The sequence below is a fragment of the Anomaloglossus baeobatrachus genome, chromosome 5 (assembly GCF_048569485.1).
Source record: "Anomaloglossus baeobatrachus isolate aAnoBae1 chromosome 5, aAnoBae1.hap1, whole genome shotgun sequence".
NCBI lineage: Eukaryota > Metazoa > Chordata > Amphibia > Anura > Aromobatidae > Anomaloglossus > Anomaloglossus baeobatrachus.
The window spans coordinates 574,225,087-574,244,889 of record NC_134357.1 but is presented as its reverse complement, the minus strand read 5'-3'; the positions used below and the strand labels follow the sequence as shown (position 1 = coordinate 574,244,889).

Genomic DNA, 19,803 nt, shown 5'->3' with positions numbered 1-19,803 from the left:
AGGGCTGAGTTTTATATGGCCAAACATGTTCCAAAGAAAAAAGATAACTAGTACACCCATATAAATAACAAACATTTATTACAAATAAATCACATATACATAGGGGTACTGTAAATAGAAAAAATTGGATTCATAAAAATACAGAACAGTGAAGGGTTAAAGAGCAGACAGAGATCACCCTTCCAAGGACCCAGACAGCAATGATCAAATGTTTCATATAGGTAAACATACTATGCAGCCCATGTGGTGAGGTCTCTAAATGAACCAGCAGATAAAGGGGGGAATGTGGTGCTCTGGCCCGTTAAGATGTACGAACGGGAAGCCTTTAGACAGTTGAGGGACAGATCTTCCTATTCCTCCTTAGCCTCTAACCCGACGAATAATTACATGGCGGATCTTTTTAAAATCATTGACTTGGCCTTTCAAAAAGGGATTATCCCCAAAAAAATCATGGATGGACTACTAGTAAGAAACCCCAAAATTCCTACTTTTTATTTATTACCTAAAGTCCACAAGACCCCCTGGTCCCCCCGGGGCGTCCCATTGTCTCTGGCATTGGGGGGCTGTCTGAACCGGTTTGCAGGTTTATTGAATATTACCTGCATCCTTTGGTTCAGACTTTGCCCTCCTATGTCAGGGACACCATGGACGTCCTGCGGCAGATCGATGGGATCTTTGTGGACCCTGACGTCATTTTGGCCACAGTAGACGTGGAGTCACTTTACTCCTCGATAAAACACGAACATGGACTGCGGGCGGTGAGATTCTTTTTGGAGACGAGCAGTCTGGATGCACCATTGGTCGAATTAATTCTGGAGTTACTTTCGTTTATTTTGACTCACAATTATTTTTTGTTTAAAGATCGTTTTTTTCTACAGGAGCGCGGCACTGCGATGGGCGCGGCGTGCGCGCCCTCGTACGCGAACCTCTTTCTGGGCTATTGGGAGAGGGAGGTTTTCGGCGAGGGCGTGCCCGCCGTGTCCCAGGCGCAGTGCTGGCTCCGTTTTATTGATGATATTTTGATTTTTTGGAAGGGCACTTTTTCTGATTTTTCATTATTTATTCATGATTTAAATTTGAATGATTCTAATATTAAACTTACTTACAATTGCGATAAAAAAACAATAGACTTTTTGGATATTCGTATCATGGTGCATCCCGACTGCTCGATCCAGACAACTATATGTCGTAAGAAAACATCGGTCAATAGCCTCCTGCATGCATCCTCGGCGCACACTCCCTCCACGATCTCTGCAATCCCGGTTGGGCAATATTTGAGGGCAAGGAGGGTATGTTCCACCGATGCCCTCTTTAAGGAGCAGGCCCTGGACCTCCGGGAGAGATTTACATCCAGAGGGTACAGTGGGAGGAGTGTGCGCCGTGGTTTTGGACGTGCACGGCAGGCGGTGCGCACCGATCTTCTGGTGCCCAAATCTAAACAGAAGGAGGAATCTTTTCCGCCCGTACGTTTCATCTCTACTTTTAATGATCGTTGGCAGGAGATGTGTACAATATTTAGACGTCATTGGGGTGTTCTGAAGATGGATCCATCCATTGGGGATTTATTACCACCTACTCCCTTAGTGACCTCTCGACGTGCACCCAACTTACGGGATAAATTGGTTCAGAGCCACTATGTGGCTAGTATACCTCGCATTTTTGGCGGGGGGGAACCCTTAAAAGGATTCTTCCCATGCGGCTCCTGCATTGCATGTCGTAATATGATAAGGGCATCCTCTTTCCTATCAGCCGACGGCAATACTGAATTCCCAATACAACACCATATTACGTGCCGAACATGCAATGTTATATATTATGCCACATGTGGCTGCGGTAAAATCTATGTGGGCCTCACCACTCGTGAACTGAGGCTCCGCACACGTGAGCATGTGAGGGGCATCTTGGCGGCGGTGGACATCGGTCTTGATGATCCCCAGATGAAGACTCTGCCCCGACATCACAAACTGGAACATGGGTGTGATCCCAAAGATTTTCGAGTCAGGGGCATTGATGTCGTTCACCTGGGGACTAGAGGCGGTGACTACACTAAGATGCTGTCTCAGCGTGAGTGTAGCTGGATAGTGCGCCTGGGCACCCTAACACCATCTGGTTTGAATGAGAAAATGAGTTTTTCCTCATTTTTATAGATTTGCAACTGTCTCTCTGGTGGCGGTTCACCCTTTTTGTGTCCCGCTGTTTTTAAATGTTTGTGATTTTTAATCCCCTTCTTTTTTCTTTTCTTCTGAGATGTGACCCACAAGGCTGCCTCCCTATATGCTTACATGCGTTGACTGCCCTACTATGTTGGATTACATGATGTGGAGTTACTGAACCTCATCTGGCCTATGCCATCTACGGTCAAGATTCTGGATCGCCTCCCCTGGCAACATATATTTATATCTACATTGCTTAATATGTATAATTATACTGAGATATAATAGTGATTGGTGAGAATATTTGTAGTATAAATAAATATGTAATAAATTTATTCTTTGTGAATGGGGATATCTGCTATAATATATGTCATCTTATGGATTATATGAGGTTTTAGCATGATGTATGTCAATATGTGGAATCTATGGGTTATATGTTCCTGGTCATTTCTTACGTGATGAAATTGCTGTGTGTATGAATGTCTTTTGATCTGGTGACCCCATTCGGATCCACCTACCTGTCCCTGACTTATTTGTGCCTGATTCTTGTTGTGGTACCGGCATATAAGGGTGTATGTGTCTCTATGGCCTGGGATTTGTGTCTAGCCTTTTAAAATCCCTGGGTAGGATGACTTGGCCTCAGGCCATTATGTATGAAACTCTGCATTCTGGTGCTGGTGCCTGGGCGCTAACCATGGGCACGTGGTGTGTGCCTTTTATAATGATTAGGGACATGTGGTGGATCCAGGGGGCCCTTTGTTGTTGTTGTTTATCTCCTTTTCCACCTGATTATAACGTAATTATGGGCAAAATCCCTATATTGATATCTGGACGTCACTATGGGCAAATTCCTATATTTATATCTAGACTTTACCAGAACTTAAGATGGCCGCGCGCATATTATATACCCTAATGTTTGACGTGACACTTTCTCCACACTATGGGCAAGGTCCCGTTACTTACATGGGGACTTTGCCATTACCCAAGATGGCCGTGCGGGCTTCGCATGCCCTGTGCTGCCTGCAGGCGCGCGCGCACTGAGGAGCTCCGGCCGGTGGGAAGTGACGTTCCCATTGTGAACGTCACTTCCGCCGGGAGACCCGGAAGTGACGCGCGCGGTGCGGGCACAGTCGCAATGCATGCGATAATTAGACGGCGGCTATCTGGAATCAATTATGGGGAGCATATATACGTGGGACACACCGCACTGGGTCACATCGCCCCCCGAGGAAGCGCAAGCGAAACGCGTCGGGGCGTTTCTCTCCCTTTTCCTGACCGGACCCTGGATACAGCCACCACACAGATATATAATATGGGTAAGCAGTCATTCTAATCCATGTATAACTTACTGGCTCCTTTGTGTGTCATATATCTTGGTGGGCCTCATTTAGAGACCTCACCACATGGGCTGCATAGTATGTTTACCTATATGAAACATTTGATCATTGCTGTCTGGGTCCTTGGAAGGGTGATCTCTGTCTGCTCTTTAACCCTTCACTGTTCTGTATTTTTATGAATCCAATTTTTTCTATTTACAGTACCCCTATGTATATGTGATTTATTTGTAATAAATGTTTGTTATTTATATGGGTGTACTAGTTATCTTTTTTCTTTGGAACATGTTTGGCCATATAAAACTCAGCCCTCTATATTTTTTCATTGTTATTTTGAGTGGCCTTTTACATTGTACTGAATATCCATCTGTCTCCCTATCTAATTTTTTACTAGTAAAAAGCAGTATTATGTAGTAAAACTGCTGCAATGTGTCCTCCATTAACTCTGTATAACCCTGCCCCCACTTGATTAGCAGCTTTCTGTCTATGTTCATTGTACACAGCGACCAATCAGTGATGTGGGTGAGGTTATACACAACAGCATTTTGAGAACTGGTAAATCTTAAGCAGGTAAAACTGATTTTTATCAAAACTTCAGCAAGCAGCCAAGTAAGTGACGCATTGCTGGAATCAGGGTCTCACGTTACAGGTAGCTGTAATGTTTGGTGCAAAGGAGGATCCACGGGACCATGCACCGTACTCCCCCAGTGAGCCCACCAGGAGCGAATCCCTGTACAGGGACTGTCTGGCAGCCACCCAAGAGGGCCTAGGTGCACAGCAGCCGGGACATGAGAGGAATACAGGTTAGTGTCCTTAAGATGTCCGTGCAGGATATGGAGGCTGGTCCAACGGTAGATGTGGGCTGAAGGAAATCATAATGGATGAGTGGAACCGGGTACAGGTGCTGACTGGTGGTAACAGATGGAGTCCGAGACCAGCGAGGGGGCAGAGTGACGATACCAGGTGGAGTCCAGAACTGGCGGTGAGTATAGACTGGCGGAAGATGATGGGATCCACAGCAGACTGTCACCGGGGAAACTCCTGGGAAACCGAAGGACTGGACACACTCAAGCTGGCATTCGGGATCTGTGGGCAGAGACAGAGTTAACCTGGGTGCAAGATACAGAGGGACCTGAACACTTAGCACAAGAGACAAAGCTACTAGTACATATTGAACAGGCACCACCCACATGGAAAAGAAAGTCTTATATACCTTGTACCTGTTATCAGCCATATCCTGTTTCAGAGATGCTGGCCGTTCAAGACAAGGTGAGAGAGCGTGCCCGCTGCCTAATGGGCATGCGCGAGGCCCAGGAGTTGGAGATCAGTACAGGATGCAGAGGAGGAGACGCACGAGAGCTGAAGGCAGAGTCCCGGGCTGCAGCGAGACGGCGGGGCCGACGAGCGGGCAGCACAGAGGAGGCTGAGGAGGGAGAGCGGGAGCAGCGGCTGCGGTCAGAGTGCCCAGGGACCGGGTCGGTGAGTGATGAGCGGCGCCATTACAAGTGGTGCCGTGGTGTCGGGAGCATGACAGTACCCCCCCCCCCCCTCACGCCCTTTCCCCGCAACCCGGACAAGAATTTGTGAAGAATAAGAGGAGCATCAATATTCTCCGGGGTTCCCAGGACCATTCCTTGGGACCGAAAACTTTCCAATTAACAAGGAAGAACGGCCTACCCCTCACCCTCTTCATGGCTAAGATGTCTCTCACCTCGGACACATCATCAGAGGTAAGAGGAGGAGGAGAATTACCGGTATCAGAGAAGTAAGGACTGAGGATGAGGAGATCGTGATGCTGTGTGGATGAGGGAAGGTGAGTATATGGCGGGACACCTCCAGCTGTCACCGCAAATCCAGCCGCGGCTGAAGTGACCGCGATATCCGCAGTGAATTCAGTCAGGTGATGTGCGGTGACAGCTGGAGTCACCTCTGATCCTGGCAGCTCACTTCACTTGCGGCCTGACCCTCACAGAGAGCGGTCGTGCTCTATGCCCGCTCTCTGTGATTGTCAGACGTAGCAGAGCTGGATGCGTCGTGGGATCTCGTGTGGATTACGTCGGACCTAGAGGGATGTTTGGTGGGTAATAAAGTGGTGAAAGAGGGTGTTTTTTTTAGCATTTTATTTCAAATAAAGAATTTTTTGGGTGATTGTGTTTATTTACTTTCATTTACAACTTAGTTATGGGGGATGTCTCATAGACGCCTGCCTTCACTAAGCTAGGACTTAGTGGCAGTTATGGGCTGCTGTTATTAACTCCTTATTACCCCAATTGCCACCGCATCACAGCAATGGGAAGAGCCGGGAAAAGTCCCGGGACTGTCGCATCTAATGGATGCGGCAATTGTGGGCGGTTGCTGGCTGATATTTTTAGGCATAGGGGTCTCCCAATAACGTGAGTCTCCCCAGCCTGAGAATACCAACCCCCAGCTGTAAGACTATCTTGGCTGGTTATGAAAATTGGGGGAACCGCACGCCGTTTTTTTTGTTTGTTTTTTAAATTACCCCCATAACAGTGTCAGCAGCAGATCCTCGCCCCATAACAGTGTCATGACCACATTTTTTGCTTAAAATGTTATTTTCCTCCTCTAAAACCAGGGTGCGTCTTATGGTCCGAAAAATACGGTAGTTGGAAGTCGAACCGGGCAAAAAACAGGAACCTAAAATCATTATGCAATTATTTAGATATAGTAACTCTCAGCCGACAAAGGGGGTTGGAATAGTCATCCCAAACAGGGGATGACTATATAAGGAAGCTCAGAATATTCTCTCCAATCCCATACACTAAAGCCTGCTTTACACCTTACGATCCAGCATACGATATCGTATGTGATCGTAACCGCCCCCATCGTATGTGTGGCACGTTCAATTTGTTGAATGTGCCGCACAAACGATTAACCCCCGTCACACGTACTTACCCGTCCATACAACCTCGCTGTGGGTGGCGAACGTCCACTTCCTGGAGTGGGAGGGACGTTCGACATCACAGCGACGTCACGCGGCAGCCAACCAATAGAAGTGGAGGGGCGGAGCTGAGCGGGACGTAAACATCCCGCCCACCTCCTTCCTTCTGCATTGCTGGCCGGGAGCCGCAGGACGCAGATAAGATCTGTTCATCGTTCCCGGGGTGTCACACACTGCGATGTGTGCTATCCCGGGTACGATGAACAATCTGATGTTCAATTCTAGAGAAATGAATGACGTGTGTTCGATGAACGTTTTACCGTTCAATCGCAATCGCACGTAGCTGTCACACACTGTAATGTACCTTACGATGCCGGATGTGCGTCACTTACGACGTGACCCCGCCGACACATTGTAAGATACATTGCAGCGTCTAAAGCGGGCTTAAGGGATTACAACTATGAATCCTTTTTCTACATTTAATACAAAATTTGCTCTCTTCATAACAAAAACTTTTGAGAAAGGAATCTCAAAGAGAACCAACCACCAGGATTTTGCTATATGAAGTAAAGCCAGTGCTATACTGGTACTAGGATGCTGTATCCCACGCAATACCAAGGTTTCATCAACCAGTACATCCTGCACTTTAAGCTGTTGGGTCAACCATTTTCTTCATACCAGTCCAAAGTGGAGTTTCTGATGTCGCACCTCGGTGGAGAGGCTCTTGCCTGGGTCTGTCCCATGTGGGAAAGAAATGACCCAATTACTACTGACCTCTTGGAATTTCTGCAGTCCTTCCAGAGAGTTCATCCCGGCTGTGTCTTCTCTTCTGCACTTGTGTCAAGGAGATCTAACTGTGGGCCAGCATGCAATTCAGTTCTGTGCCCTCGCTTCTGAATTAAGATGGAATGATCAGACACTGTCAGACATCTTTTGGGAAGGTTGTCCGCGAGAACCAAGGATGCACTGGCTGTTCTTGATATACAGTGGGTATGGAAAGTATTCAGACTCCTTTAATTTTTCACTCTTTGTTTCATTGCAGCCTTTTGGTAAATTCAAAAAAGTTCATTTTTTTTCTCATTAATGTACACTCTGCACCCCATCTTGACAGAAAAAAATGAGAAATATTTCTAACGTTTTTAAACAAGAAAAACTGAAATATCACATGGTAATAAGTATTCAGAACCTTTGCTCAGACACTCAGATTTGTCATATGCTACCCGTTTCCTTGTGATCCTCCTTGAGATGGTTCTACTCCTTCATTGGAGTCCAGCTGTGTTTAATTAAAGTGAAAGGACTTGATTTGGAAAGGCGCACACCTTTCTATATAAAACCTCACTAAGACCTCACAGCTTACAAAGCATGTAAGACTGAGGTCAAAGGAACTGCCCAAAAAGCTCAGTGACAGAATTGTAGCAAAGCACAGCTCTGGCCAAGGTTACAAAAGAATTTCTGCAGTACTCAAAGTTCCACAGAGCACAGTAGCCTCCATAATCCTTAAAGGGAACCTGTCACATACAATATGCGTTCTAACCTATCAGCAGACGCATATGTGCCCTAATTACACCTCCCTAACCATCCCTGTGTTGTAAAATTGTGTAATATGAAAGTTATAAGAACGTTTTATTACTTATGTATTTCCTATGTAAATAGCAGAGCTAGTCGCCCCATGGGCGTCAGCTTGCCCTGTGGGTGTTTGCATACTTTCCATGGTATCACGCCCCTGTGGGCGTGATACCATGGATTCACATGAGCGACGTCACGTCTGCTCCTTCAGAATCCTGCGTGTGTTTGCACTTACCATTCCCGCAGCCTTTTCCGAGTGGTTTCAGACGCGCTCTGCGCATGATCAGAGTCTTCTGAACATGCGCAAAGCACGTCTGAAACTGACAACGAGCACTCGGAAAAGACTTCAGGAACAGTAAGTGCAAACATGCGCAGGATTCTGAATGAGCGACGGGGGACGTCGCTCATGTGAATCCATGGCATCACGGCGGCATACCGGGGTAATTTGACCTTTTTCTCCCCACAATTCAGAACACGGATATGTACCCTCACCTTGCTGACACTGACTACCTCTCTGGCCGTCAAGACATTGGGCCTACCATCGGAATATATAGGTTCTACCAGGGCCTGGTTATCTTGACCTCTGAGGCCTATTGCCGCCCGACACCAGATTAACATTTCACTTCTTGGGGGTATCACAATGGGGAAGGGGTCACTTACCCTGACACTGCCAATTTCCCCTCAAGTCTGCTCAATTTGTTGCCTCAGGGCTTTAATTTCCTTCTGTAGGGCTTACTGCCGCCCGGGGCTAGAAGTCTCGGCTACCTGCTGTAAAAAACAATTACTATTACATTGGTACCGATAGTCATCATTGGAGTACGTTCTCGAGATCGATATCCACAATTATCATTCCTTGTGACTTTAATTCTACTTGTCCCACCTTAATGGTTACCTCCTTATGCCCCACTTCTGGCAAGGGCTGACCATTACTAGCGATTATGGTCAAGTCTGCATCTGGGCCACGGGTGATGTCAGAATTAGCCCAGTATCTTTTGTAAAGGGTATATAGCATGGTTGTCACCTGGGACCCAGTGTCTAGGACTGGTCGCCCCCTCACATACTTGTCCCACCAATCAGATGGGTCAGATCTTCTTACACCTGAGCGTTGGCCCCCAGCCCCAGGATCTGCCCATTTAGAGGACAATTTCAAGCACAATGTCCTGCCTCATCACAGCGGCGGCAAATCGGTCGCCCAGCGGAGTCATAGCGATCAATGTCCCCGGGCCGGTGGAATTCTCTTCTGCCATTGCCTCAGGGCATCATCTGGACTTAAGGCCAGCCCGATGTTTGCTGGCTGCGGGGCCGCCTGCAATGTCTGCACAGTTTTTGTTAGGGTGGCCATGTTTTTAGTCAGTTCTTGGAACTGGAGCCTTAGGTCTGCGGAGAAGTCACTACTCAGGGTCTGTGCATTTGCCCCCACGGTGGTCTGGGTCGAGGGCACCACCTCCGGGTACGTGATAGCAGGGAGCCGGAGGGGTGTAGCGTCACCTGGGGTCGAGTCTCGCAGCACCTGGATGGTCCGATCATTGAATTGGGCAAAGTCAAGGTCAGGGTTTTGTACGTCCATTATGTGCAGCTGTGTCCGGTGAGCGCCAGACAGGAGCCTCTCAATAAACTGCTCGGTTACAGCCTGTTTTCATCACGCACACTTCCGGGATCCACCTGTTTAATGGTCCTCATCACCTCTTGAAGGTTTAAAGCATAGTCCAGTACACTGTCCTGCACCCTTGGTTTGCACCCAAATAGCTTAATTTTTATCTCCGCTGCCGTGCGGGTATCAAAAGTGTTCTTCAGCCTGGCCAGGGTTTATTTTACAGTTCTTTTGTCAGTGTCCGGCGAGGATTTTACCTCCCGCTGGGCTGCATCGGTTAACTGGCCGATTAGAATGCTCAGTTTCTGGCCTTCAGCCAGGGGGTATACTTCAAATAAACTACACAGTCTTTCTTGGAAATCACTCAGGGTATGCGATTCCCCTGAATATTGCGATAACCATGCCGCTCGCATTATATACGACATAGAGAGCAGCATTATAACCACTGCAACTGCAGCGGCAGCCTCATCCCCTTCTTGGTTGGACATCTTTCTCCCCCCCCTAGTGAACCTCAGCTAGGCTCCGCGTCTCTCTTGGGGAATTGGGGGTTAACTCACAGCCGTTCTGGTGGCTGGGGCTTCTCTTAGCGCATGGTTCGGTACTCGGCCCACTCGGCCAATAGTGGCGACCGCTGGTATTATTAAACACTATTTACACAGTCTTTAAGGTGCACAGTAACCATCCATAACGGGCATGAAATCCTGTTAGTGACACCAAAATGACGCGCCCACCGGGGCCGTGGGGGTTACTCGTTACCGGGCTGGTGTAGGAAGGATGTCACAACAGCTAGGCCCGGCTTCGTGACCCTGGTGGTGTCATAAAAGATGGTAGAGGATGGTTTCGTGACTGTGGTACTCAGCCAGAGATAGCCGTCGCTGCTGGAGGTGATCGCAGGGGCAGATGGTGACGCAGCTTAGTTGGAACAGCTCCCCACAGGTAGAGCTGGGCCCCAGGGCTGATGGGGGTAGTAGTTCTTGTGATCGATAGAGGGACTTAACGTTGGGGTGCAGAATTGAGGGCGCCGGTAATAACTGGACAACACTGTGGCTGTAGTTTCCTCTACCTTTTACTTGGCAGTTGTTATTACAGGCCCGGGAGTCTGATCCAGCTTGTAACGGGGTCTGTCAGCCTTGGAGCAATGGAGGGAATCCACCTAGCCAGGTTGGTTGGAGACCTTCCTTGAGCGCTAAAGTGTAGGGATCCCTGTGGCGTGGAGCTACACAGCATCCCTGTTCCTTGTGGGTTGATCGTTCTATCCCGTATGGAGGGCAGCAATACATAAGGAAGGAAACGGGTAATTCAGCCGCGCTTGTCACCACATCGGATACGTATTAATGATTTATGTCTTTTTATTTCATGCACAGGTCAACGCGTTTCAGGAGTCTCAGCTCCCTTCATCAGGACAACAGGCAAAAGAACATAAAATCTGTTCATAACAGGAAAAAGTCCACATACTGTATATAACTAGAATGCAATCTTCATCTGATTGTCTGTGTCAGATGAAGATTGCATTTCTACAAAAAAAGATTTTATGTATTATTTTCCATTTGATTTCTTTTCATTTAGTTTTAATTTTCCATTGAATTTTTCGTTTGAAAAAGTTTTTTGTTTTTTTTCATGTCTCCATCATATGTTTTTGTCTTCTTTGCATTGCATTTTCAGTTTCTCCAGTTGTTCACCACAATAATGCCTCCATCATTGCTTTTCTTTTTTTCATTGTAATTTTTTCCTTTTTTTCATTTTATCTTTTATTTGTTCACTACAATAATGTCTGCATTATATGAATTGTCATCTATTAACTCTTGCTAATTGATAGACCAACGTCTGTTGTTTTCTTTTAAACTGGTGAAATCCCGCCAAGTTTTTTGTAAAGTGGGTGGTCCTCTGATGTCACTGGAGTTATATATGTGGACTTTTTCCTGTTATGAACAGATTTTATGTTCTTTTGCCTGTTGTCCTGATGAAGGGAGCTGAGACTCCTGAAACGCGTTGACCTGTGCATGAAATTAAAAGACATAAATCATTAATATGTATCCGATGTGGTGACAAGCGCGGCTAAATTACCCGTTTCCTTCCTTATCCATTGACGTCATCACCCGGGGCTGCAGCTGTTCACCTGGTTTCTCATGCTGTTACAGGGGTTGTAACTGACACAACCTCATCTGGTGAGTGTAACGAAATCTTCTTCGCTCCCATTAATTTTGGTAAGATCCTATTGCGCTTCTACCTCTACAGATTCCTCCATTTACGTATGGAGGGCAGCGTGAGCCGTTCACGGGTACCGCTCTTTTTTGTCACGGCTCCGGGCTCTAATTTGCTGCGTCACCTTCGGGTGTTCTGTGGGCCAGGGGACTTGCAGTCTCCTTCCCTCCGGGCTTCGCTAATGGGGCTTTAGCACCCACACAGCTGAGGACCCCAGTGTCTTGCTTTCTGTGCTTGGTCTTGAGAGAGCTAAATCGTAGCTCTCTTCCCAGCGACCATCTTCACTGTCCTCCTTATTTGTCTGACTAGTTTCACTTTGCGTGTGTGTGTGTGTGTGTGTGTGTGTGTCTAACCCCTCCTCCAGGCCAGGATACATAGGGAAGCTCCCCTCAAAACTGGATCTTGAGATCTCCCTACTATCTTGGAGTTAGGAACTGTTGAGTGCTGCTGTACCTAGCATGAGAGACCCCCTCCTTGCTTCCAGACATAGCATCACCCCATGTGAGGAGGGTAACGCTACTGTGGCTCACAGACCACTGGGGTGCCACATTTGCATCTGTGTCCATCCTAGCCCTGGGGGTCAGCTGCCACACCAATCTATTGTAAGTAGTATTATTTCCCAAAATGTATTTTTCAATTTTTTTATTTATAAAAAGAGGCATCTAACTGTACTATACATCCCACCTTGTCTGCTTACATATAACCAATTAGTTATTGTTTTAGTTCACAAATGGCATTAAATTAATTTTTGTTTAAATTATATAACTTTTGTAATTTTTATTGGAAGAGACATAAGGGTGTAGAGCCAACAGGTCCTTTTCTATCATATTCTGGAACATGTGTAATGATGGTACGCGAGATGTTACTGAATAATGAGCGTTTGAGACCTTTGGCTTTACATCATGGTCCCCCACCAATTCTTCCATATTACGATCCTCATCCATTTAGCTTAGCATTACAATGGCCTTTTGTTCAAAGCAGAATCTTTCAAATTCATTGAACGTTGTAAAGATATTACTAGAGTAATTTTGACTTGAAACATTTCTATCCTCATCAAAAAAATGCCAGGTAGAAAATTTTAGCCCCTGACCAGGACTTCGATCTGCTCAACCAGTAAAACTGTGGTTGTCAAAACCAAAATATTATGTCACGTCAGAGCATGGGATGCATAGCGTGCGGCTTAACGATGATAGGGAGAGGGGACACTTCCTGCAACTTGCCTGAGTCTGTACCCTACGCTCCCTAATATCTCCATCCAGGTCCTTCCCCCGTTGTCATCACGTATCTAGGCACTCGCTTGCCCTAATCTCACCCTGGCTAGTGAGAAGGCCGGCAAGAGCAGTAGTCTCACCATTGCAATATTACAACACAGGGTAAAGGAGACAGAGGGAAAATAGACACAGAAAGGAAAAACACTCCAAGCTCTTCCAATGCAGCTAAACACCACAGCTGGAATAGTCACAACTAGAGTTGAGCGCGGTTCGTGGTTCGTGGTTCTCCAGTTCGTGGTTCGAGTGATTTTGGGGGCTGTTCTAGATCGAACTAGAACTCGAGCTTTTTGCTAAAGCTCAATAGTTCTAGTTACGTTCGAGAATGGTTGTAGCAGCAAAAAGCCAAGCTAATTACTAGCTGGCTTTCCGCTGTAATAGTGTAAGTCACTCTGTGACTCACACTATTATGAAATTTCAGCGTATAGTGTGCGGGAACAGCGCGTTCAGATCACTGCTGCTGGGATAATGGCGATCGCCATTTTTTTTTTCTGTTTTTCCTTCCCTCCCTAAGCGCGCGTCTAGTGGGGCGGGCCAGCATGTCAGCCAATCCCAGACACACACACAGCTAAGTGGACTTTTAGCCAGAGAAGCAACGGCATGTGTGATAGGATGTCCATGTCACATGACCCTGCATTATAAAAACTGACATTTTGTTCCAGCACGGCATTATCTGCCTTCTGCGTCTGGGTGTCAGTCACCTCTCATGCAGCTCCTGTCACCGATACTGCTGTGTACGCTCTACACACAGCGCTATACAGAATAGGGATAGAAGTTTCTTTTAGCCCTTGTAAGGGCTAATTACAGCAGGCTCAGAGCCATAGGTGACAGTCAGGTCAGTGGAAAGAGGTTTTAACAGCTATAGATTAGAGAGTCTGTGTAGCTAAGGCCAGGGAGTTTCTTGCTGCATTTCACCATTAGGAGGGATAGAAAGTGAGGCTTCCTTTCCTCTACACAGACCCCCAACCCTGCCACTGTACCCTCCTGCCCTTTACATACTCAAGCTCATTGTTACTAAGCCATTATACTAGCAAACACTGAGGAAACTTAGTGGCATCCTAAAAGTTGCTGTTGGACTTCCATTAGTGTCCCACTAGTGCAAATCTATTTGCAGCACTTCTGCATTGCACACTTAAGCTCATTGTTACTAAGCCATTATACTAGCAAACACTGAGGAAACTTAGTGGCATCCTAAAAGTGGCTGTTGGACTTCCATTAGTGTCCCACTAGTGCAAATCTATTTGCAGCACTTCTGCATTGCATACTCAAGCTCATTGTTACAAAGCCATTATAATACCAAACACTGAGGAAATTTAGTGGCATCCTAAAAGTGGCTGTTGGACTTCCATTAGTGTCCCACTGGTGCAAATCTATTTGCAGCACCTCTGCATTGCTCACTCAAGCTCACTGTTACTAAGGCATTATACTAGGAAACACTGAGGAAACTTAGTGGAATCCTAAACGTGGCTGTTGGACTTCCATTAGTGTCCCACTAGTGCAAATCTATTTGCAGCACCTCTGCATTGCACACTCAAGCTCATTGTTACTAAGCCATTATACTAGCAAACACTGAGGAAACGTAGTGGCATCCTAAAAGTGGCTGTTGGACTTCCATTAGTGTCCCACTAGTGCAAATCTATTTGCAGCACTTCTGCATTGCACACTCAAGCTCATTGTTACAAAGCCATTATAATACCAAACACTGAGGAAATTTAGTGGCATCCTAAAAGTGTCTGTTGGACTTCCATTAGTGTCCCACTGGTGCAAATCTATTTGAAGCACCTCTGCATTGCACACTCAAGCTCACTGTTACTAAGCCATTATACTAGGAAACACTGAGGAAACTTAGTGGAATCCTAAAAGTGGCTGTTGGACTTCCATTAGTGTCCCACTAGTGCAAATCTATTTGCAGCACCTCTGCATTGCACACTCAAGCTCATTGTTACTAAGCCATTATACTAGAAAACACTGAGGAAACTTAGTGGCATCCTAAAAGTGGCTGTTGGACTTCCATTAGTGTCCCACTAGTGCAAATCTATTTGCAGCACCTCTGCATTGCACACTCAAGCTCATTGTTGCTAAGCCATTATACTAGCAAACACTGAGGAAACTTAGTGGCATCCTAAAAGTGGCTGTTGGACTTCCATTAGTGTCCCACTAGTGCAAATCTATTTGCAGCACTTCTGCATTGCACACTCAAGCTCATTGTTACAAAGCCATTATAATACCAAACACTGAGGAAATTTAGTGGCATCCTAAAAGTGGCTGTTGGACTTCCATTAGTGTCCCACTAGTGCAAATCTATTTGCAGCACTTCTGCATTGCACACTCAAGCTCATTGTTACAAAGCCATTATAATACCAAACATTGAGGAAATTTAGTGGCATCCTAAAAGTGGCTGTTGGACTTCCATTAGTGTCCCACTGGTGCAAATCTATTTGCAGCACCTCTGCATTGCACACTCAAGCTCACTGTTACTAAGCCATTATACTAGCAAACACTGAGGAAACTTAGTGGAATCCTAAAAGTGGCTGTTGGACTTCCATTAGTGTCCCACTAGTGCAAATCTATTTGCAGCACCTCTGCATTGCACACTCAAGCTCATTGTTACTAAGCCATTATACTAGCAAACACTGAGGAAACTTAGTGGCATCCTAAAAGTGGCTGTTGGACTTCCATTACTGTCCCACTAGTGCAAATCTATTTGCAGCACCTCTGCAATGCACACTCAAGCTCATTGTTGCTAAGCCATTATACTAGCAAACACTGAAGAAAATTAGTGGCATCCTAAAAGTGGCTGTTGGACTTCCATTAGTGTCCCACTAGTGCAAATCTATTTGCAGCACCTCTGCATTGCACACTCAAGCTCATTTTTACTAAGCCATTATACTAGCAAACTGTGCTGCCATTTTAAGGGCCATAGTTTCATTGTCAGGGATAGTTATTGTTGCTTATTCTGCTGTCAATAAAGGTAGACCACTGCTGCAATCTACACCACCTCTCAATTTTTACTACCACATTTTAAGTGGACATTCTTGTCGCTAGAAAAATGAGTGGCAAAATGACAGATGCTGGTGGAAAGGGGAACAGGCGTGTTGGAAAAGGTAAAAAATTTGTGTCCGTGGGGAAGGTGGCAAACCTCCATTAACATCTGCTCAAGATAGGCCATCTTCCAGCAAAAGTAAGATGTCTACTACTTTCCATGGACAATCGGATGTGCTCCCTTTTTTACGAACACGAACAACTGGAACAAAGGTAGATGTTGCCCAAAAAAAGAAAATGCTTGAATGGATCTCAAGTGGTCCAACAAGTGCCCTCTCCTCCACCTCAACTACCGCATCCAAAAAACACCAGTCCTCTGAGTTGTCATATTAATCACACTTGCTTTCTCCCAGCTCTCAAGTCTCCATCCGCCCTGCACAGTATGGTGGAACAGAGATGGCTGAGTCTGCAGAGCTGTTCAGTCACACTATAGCCTGGGAATCAGAGGTCTGCTCCCAAGCTACAGTGAGTACAGACCAGGAAATGGTCTGCAATGATGCCCAGAACCTTTGTGACTCAGATTCAGGTCGTGATGACCAAGTTCATGAGCATAATGTTGAGCCTTATTCACAAACTGAAACACCTGTTGTAATGGACAATGAGGAACATACTGATGACAATGAGACGCAGATACCAGATTGGGATGACAACTTAAATATTCGTTCAGGGCAGGAAGAGGCTCGGTCGGAGGGGGAGGGGAGTGCAAACACAACGCTTGATGAGGAACTTCTAGATCCCACCTACTGTCAACCCACAGTCAGGCACTTGAGGAGGTCAACAGAGGCGGTGGAGGAGGATGCTACTGACGACGAAGTTACCTTGCGCCTTCCTGGACAGAGGAGGAGTAATGGTAGCTGTTAAAAATATAATCTTAAATATATTTTTCTTCAAATACGTAAAGGCGCATGAAAGAAAGAACTTCAAAAATGTAAAAAATAAATGTATTTTATCTATTTAAAAATGGTTGCCAGGGTTCAGTTACAGAAAGGAAAAATAATATACTTCATTAGCTTACGGAAAAAGAGTTCATTTAGTCCATACTGATCAATGGGAAATCTTCATCCATCTCTCCTTGGGTTCTGAATGGCAAAGCAGGGGTGATATCCCTTAGGCTGGACAGCGTGTGTTCATCTTGCAGCCTCGGAGTCTTCTGGCCAGCTGACAACGTGCAGGAGCGAGCGAGTAGCCCCCTCCATCGTGTGTTATATACCAACTGTTCAGTCCATATAGGGTGTTTTAGTTGAACATAGTTCCATATGACATAATCTTCTAGAAGCTACCAGAAGATTTATATATATATCCTTCCATGTCAGTACTCAAGTATATTCAATATGGGCATTTTAATATTTATTCCTTATAAAAACTTTATTAATAACCTATGCTCTCCAACATAAACAGAACTGTGAACATATATGTCCTACTATAAAATATTTAATAACTAGATGTATTAATTTTAGTGTTTTTAACAATCCCCCCTTGAAGCGGGTGAATTTAACCCCGAAAATTAATTAATACATCATTAAAATAACAAATCTTCTTTCCTTATTTGGTGATAATGGATTAATATCAATAATAATGATGAATAATAATTAATTTGCATTATTCATGTTGTAAGTTCAATAATATAATAATGTGAATTCATGTTATGATAGGCCGTGACTGATAAATCATATAAAAATATATAACTATACTTCGCTAGACCTAAAAAGAAATGCAAAAAAAACCAAATCCGGTCACCATATGATGTCCTCTGAGTTGATGTCTTCTTATCTCCGATAATCTGGCATAAACATAGTCTCTTAGAAATAAATCCTTTGATAAAAAATGAATGGTTACCAATTTATACAGTCCCGTATTGCGTTTATCATCGTTAGATCAAAGTCCATAAACTTTATTCTTTATTACAAAGTCCATAGCCAATGTTGATAAACCACAGTTCATGAGTGTAGAAGAATAGCATCAGTCTTTGATGTCTGTGCAGTGTAATTTACATTAGTCACCTTTATCCTCCGCGCTGCCTGTTGTCAAATCCTGGAACAGATGTTAAGACGTTTTTGGTCAGCACGACAGGGGTTAACTTTAACACGTCATTGTTCTTCTTAGTATCTGTAGTGAGATCTTAATGCACAGACCATGTGTCATTGTCCATCCTTGAACCATAGGATCACTGTGTTTCTGAGGTGCAAACACGGTAAGTATTTTGTATGTTACACAGTCTTATTTGAGACGTCACCTTTTGGACCTTTTTGCAGAATCCCTTTTAACTTTAGGAAAATTATAAAGTCTTTTTATCTTCTGTAATCTTGATTGAAGACTTCATTCCCTAATCTAAATACCAAATATGGCAATAACTATCACTAATAAATGTCACAGCGTATCATAACTTTAATACTATAATACCATGTCATTATTATTATCGTAGAAGTATTAATATTATTGATACTTAGAATGATGTAATAATACTGCATAATGGTATAGACAATAGTATTTCATGTAATAACCTTTTTTGTCATTGGTGCATTATCCTTCCAAACCCATAGGTGGCAATGTGTTGAATGTAACCAAAATATAATATAATGTGTACCTATAACATGTATCATATTATAAATATGAAAGGCAACAATGTGGCTTATTTAGTTAGATCATTTGTAAAATTATAAACCAAAGCAAATAACCTTTTAGGAAAGACTGGATGATTCCATCAAAACACAATAATACCCATTATAAATTATTATTGATTAAAAATATAATATAAATATTATTTGTAAATATTGGAAGATAAACCTAGATGTACCTCGATCTTCCATCTTTATTACTCTAATTTAATTTATTTGATTTGTCTATTATTTATTAAATAACCTACTATAAGAAAATGTGTAACTATAAGTAATATTTCATCCTTATTGTGTTAACATACTAATATAAAAATAATGTATTACTAGGAAGTAGACAATTGTATATATTGATGAAGGAAGTAAACAATTGTATATATTGATGAAGGAAGTATCTTTTCTTCTAAAAAATGGAACTTTTCCCTTTTTATATGATTCATATTTAATAAAGTAATAGTTTTATATTAGATATTACTTAACTAAATATTGAAGTGTTTTCTCAATTGAGACATTTAAAATTTGAAGAAAAAATAAATATTGTAGAATTAAAATTCTGATTAAAAAAGTGAATATTAAATAATAATAATTAATATAAAAAATAGAAAGAAAAGGAAAAATGAAAATCGGAATAAAAATAAAAATTGAAATAAAAATAAGGCCTTCTATGTATATAACACCTATGATATAACACCTATGTCTTTAATAATACATAACCTTAATGTTACCAGTATCTTATAGGATTTCCATACCTATCATATCAGTAACCTATAAAAATAATTAAGTCATGTAACCCTGCAAATAATACTCTTCTCTTAGTATATAAATGCATCATGATATACTTCAAATATATTTTTTTATTTCCAATTCTTCCTTTGTACTTGACATATTAATTATTAAAGTATCCTGTAAACACATATATTTATCAAATATAAATGTGTGATTGAGACCAAACCTTTCCCTTTCAATATCATGAAATATGATATTATAAAAATTCTAAGAATAAGATATATTCAGTATAAGTTCCTTCATTATTTATACTTATGTACTATAACTTATTTATTCTAATAATATACATACATATTATAACCTCGGAGTTAAAACAAAAATTCCCCTTTTTTTTTTTTCTCTCTGGA

General features: G+C 43.7%; 1 protein-coding gene across 1 annotated transcript in view; it reads left to right on the top strand.

Annotated features, from left to right (window-relative positions):
- The window catches only part of LOC142313085 (uncharacterized), a 139,415-nt gene that overhangs the window by 38,377 nt on the left and 81,235 nt on the right, over window positions 1-19,803 (top strand). Inside the window, 1 exon segment of the mRNA XM_075352071.1 lies at window positions 11,446-11,453. Coding sequence (XP_075208186.1) covers window positions 11,446-11,453 — 8 coding nt within the window.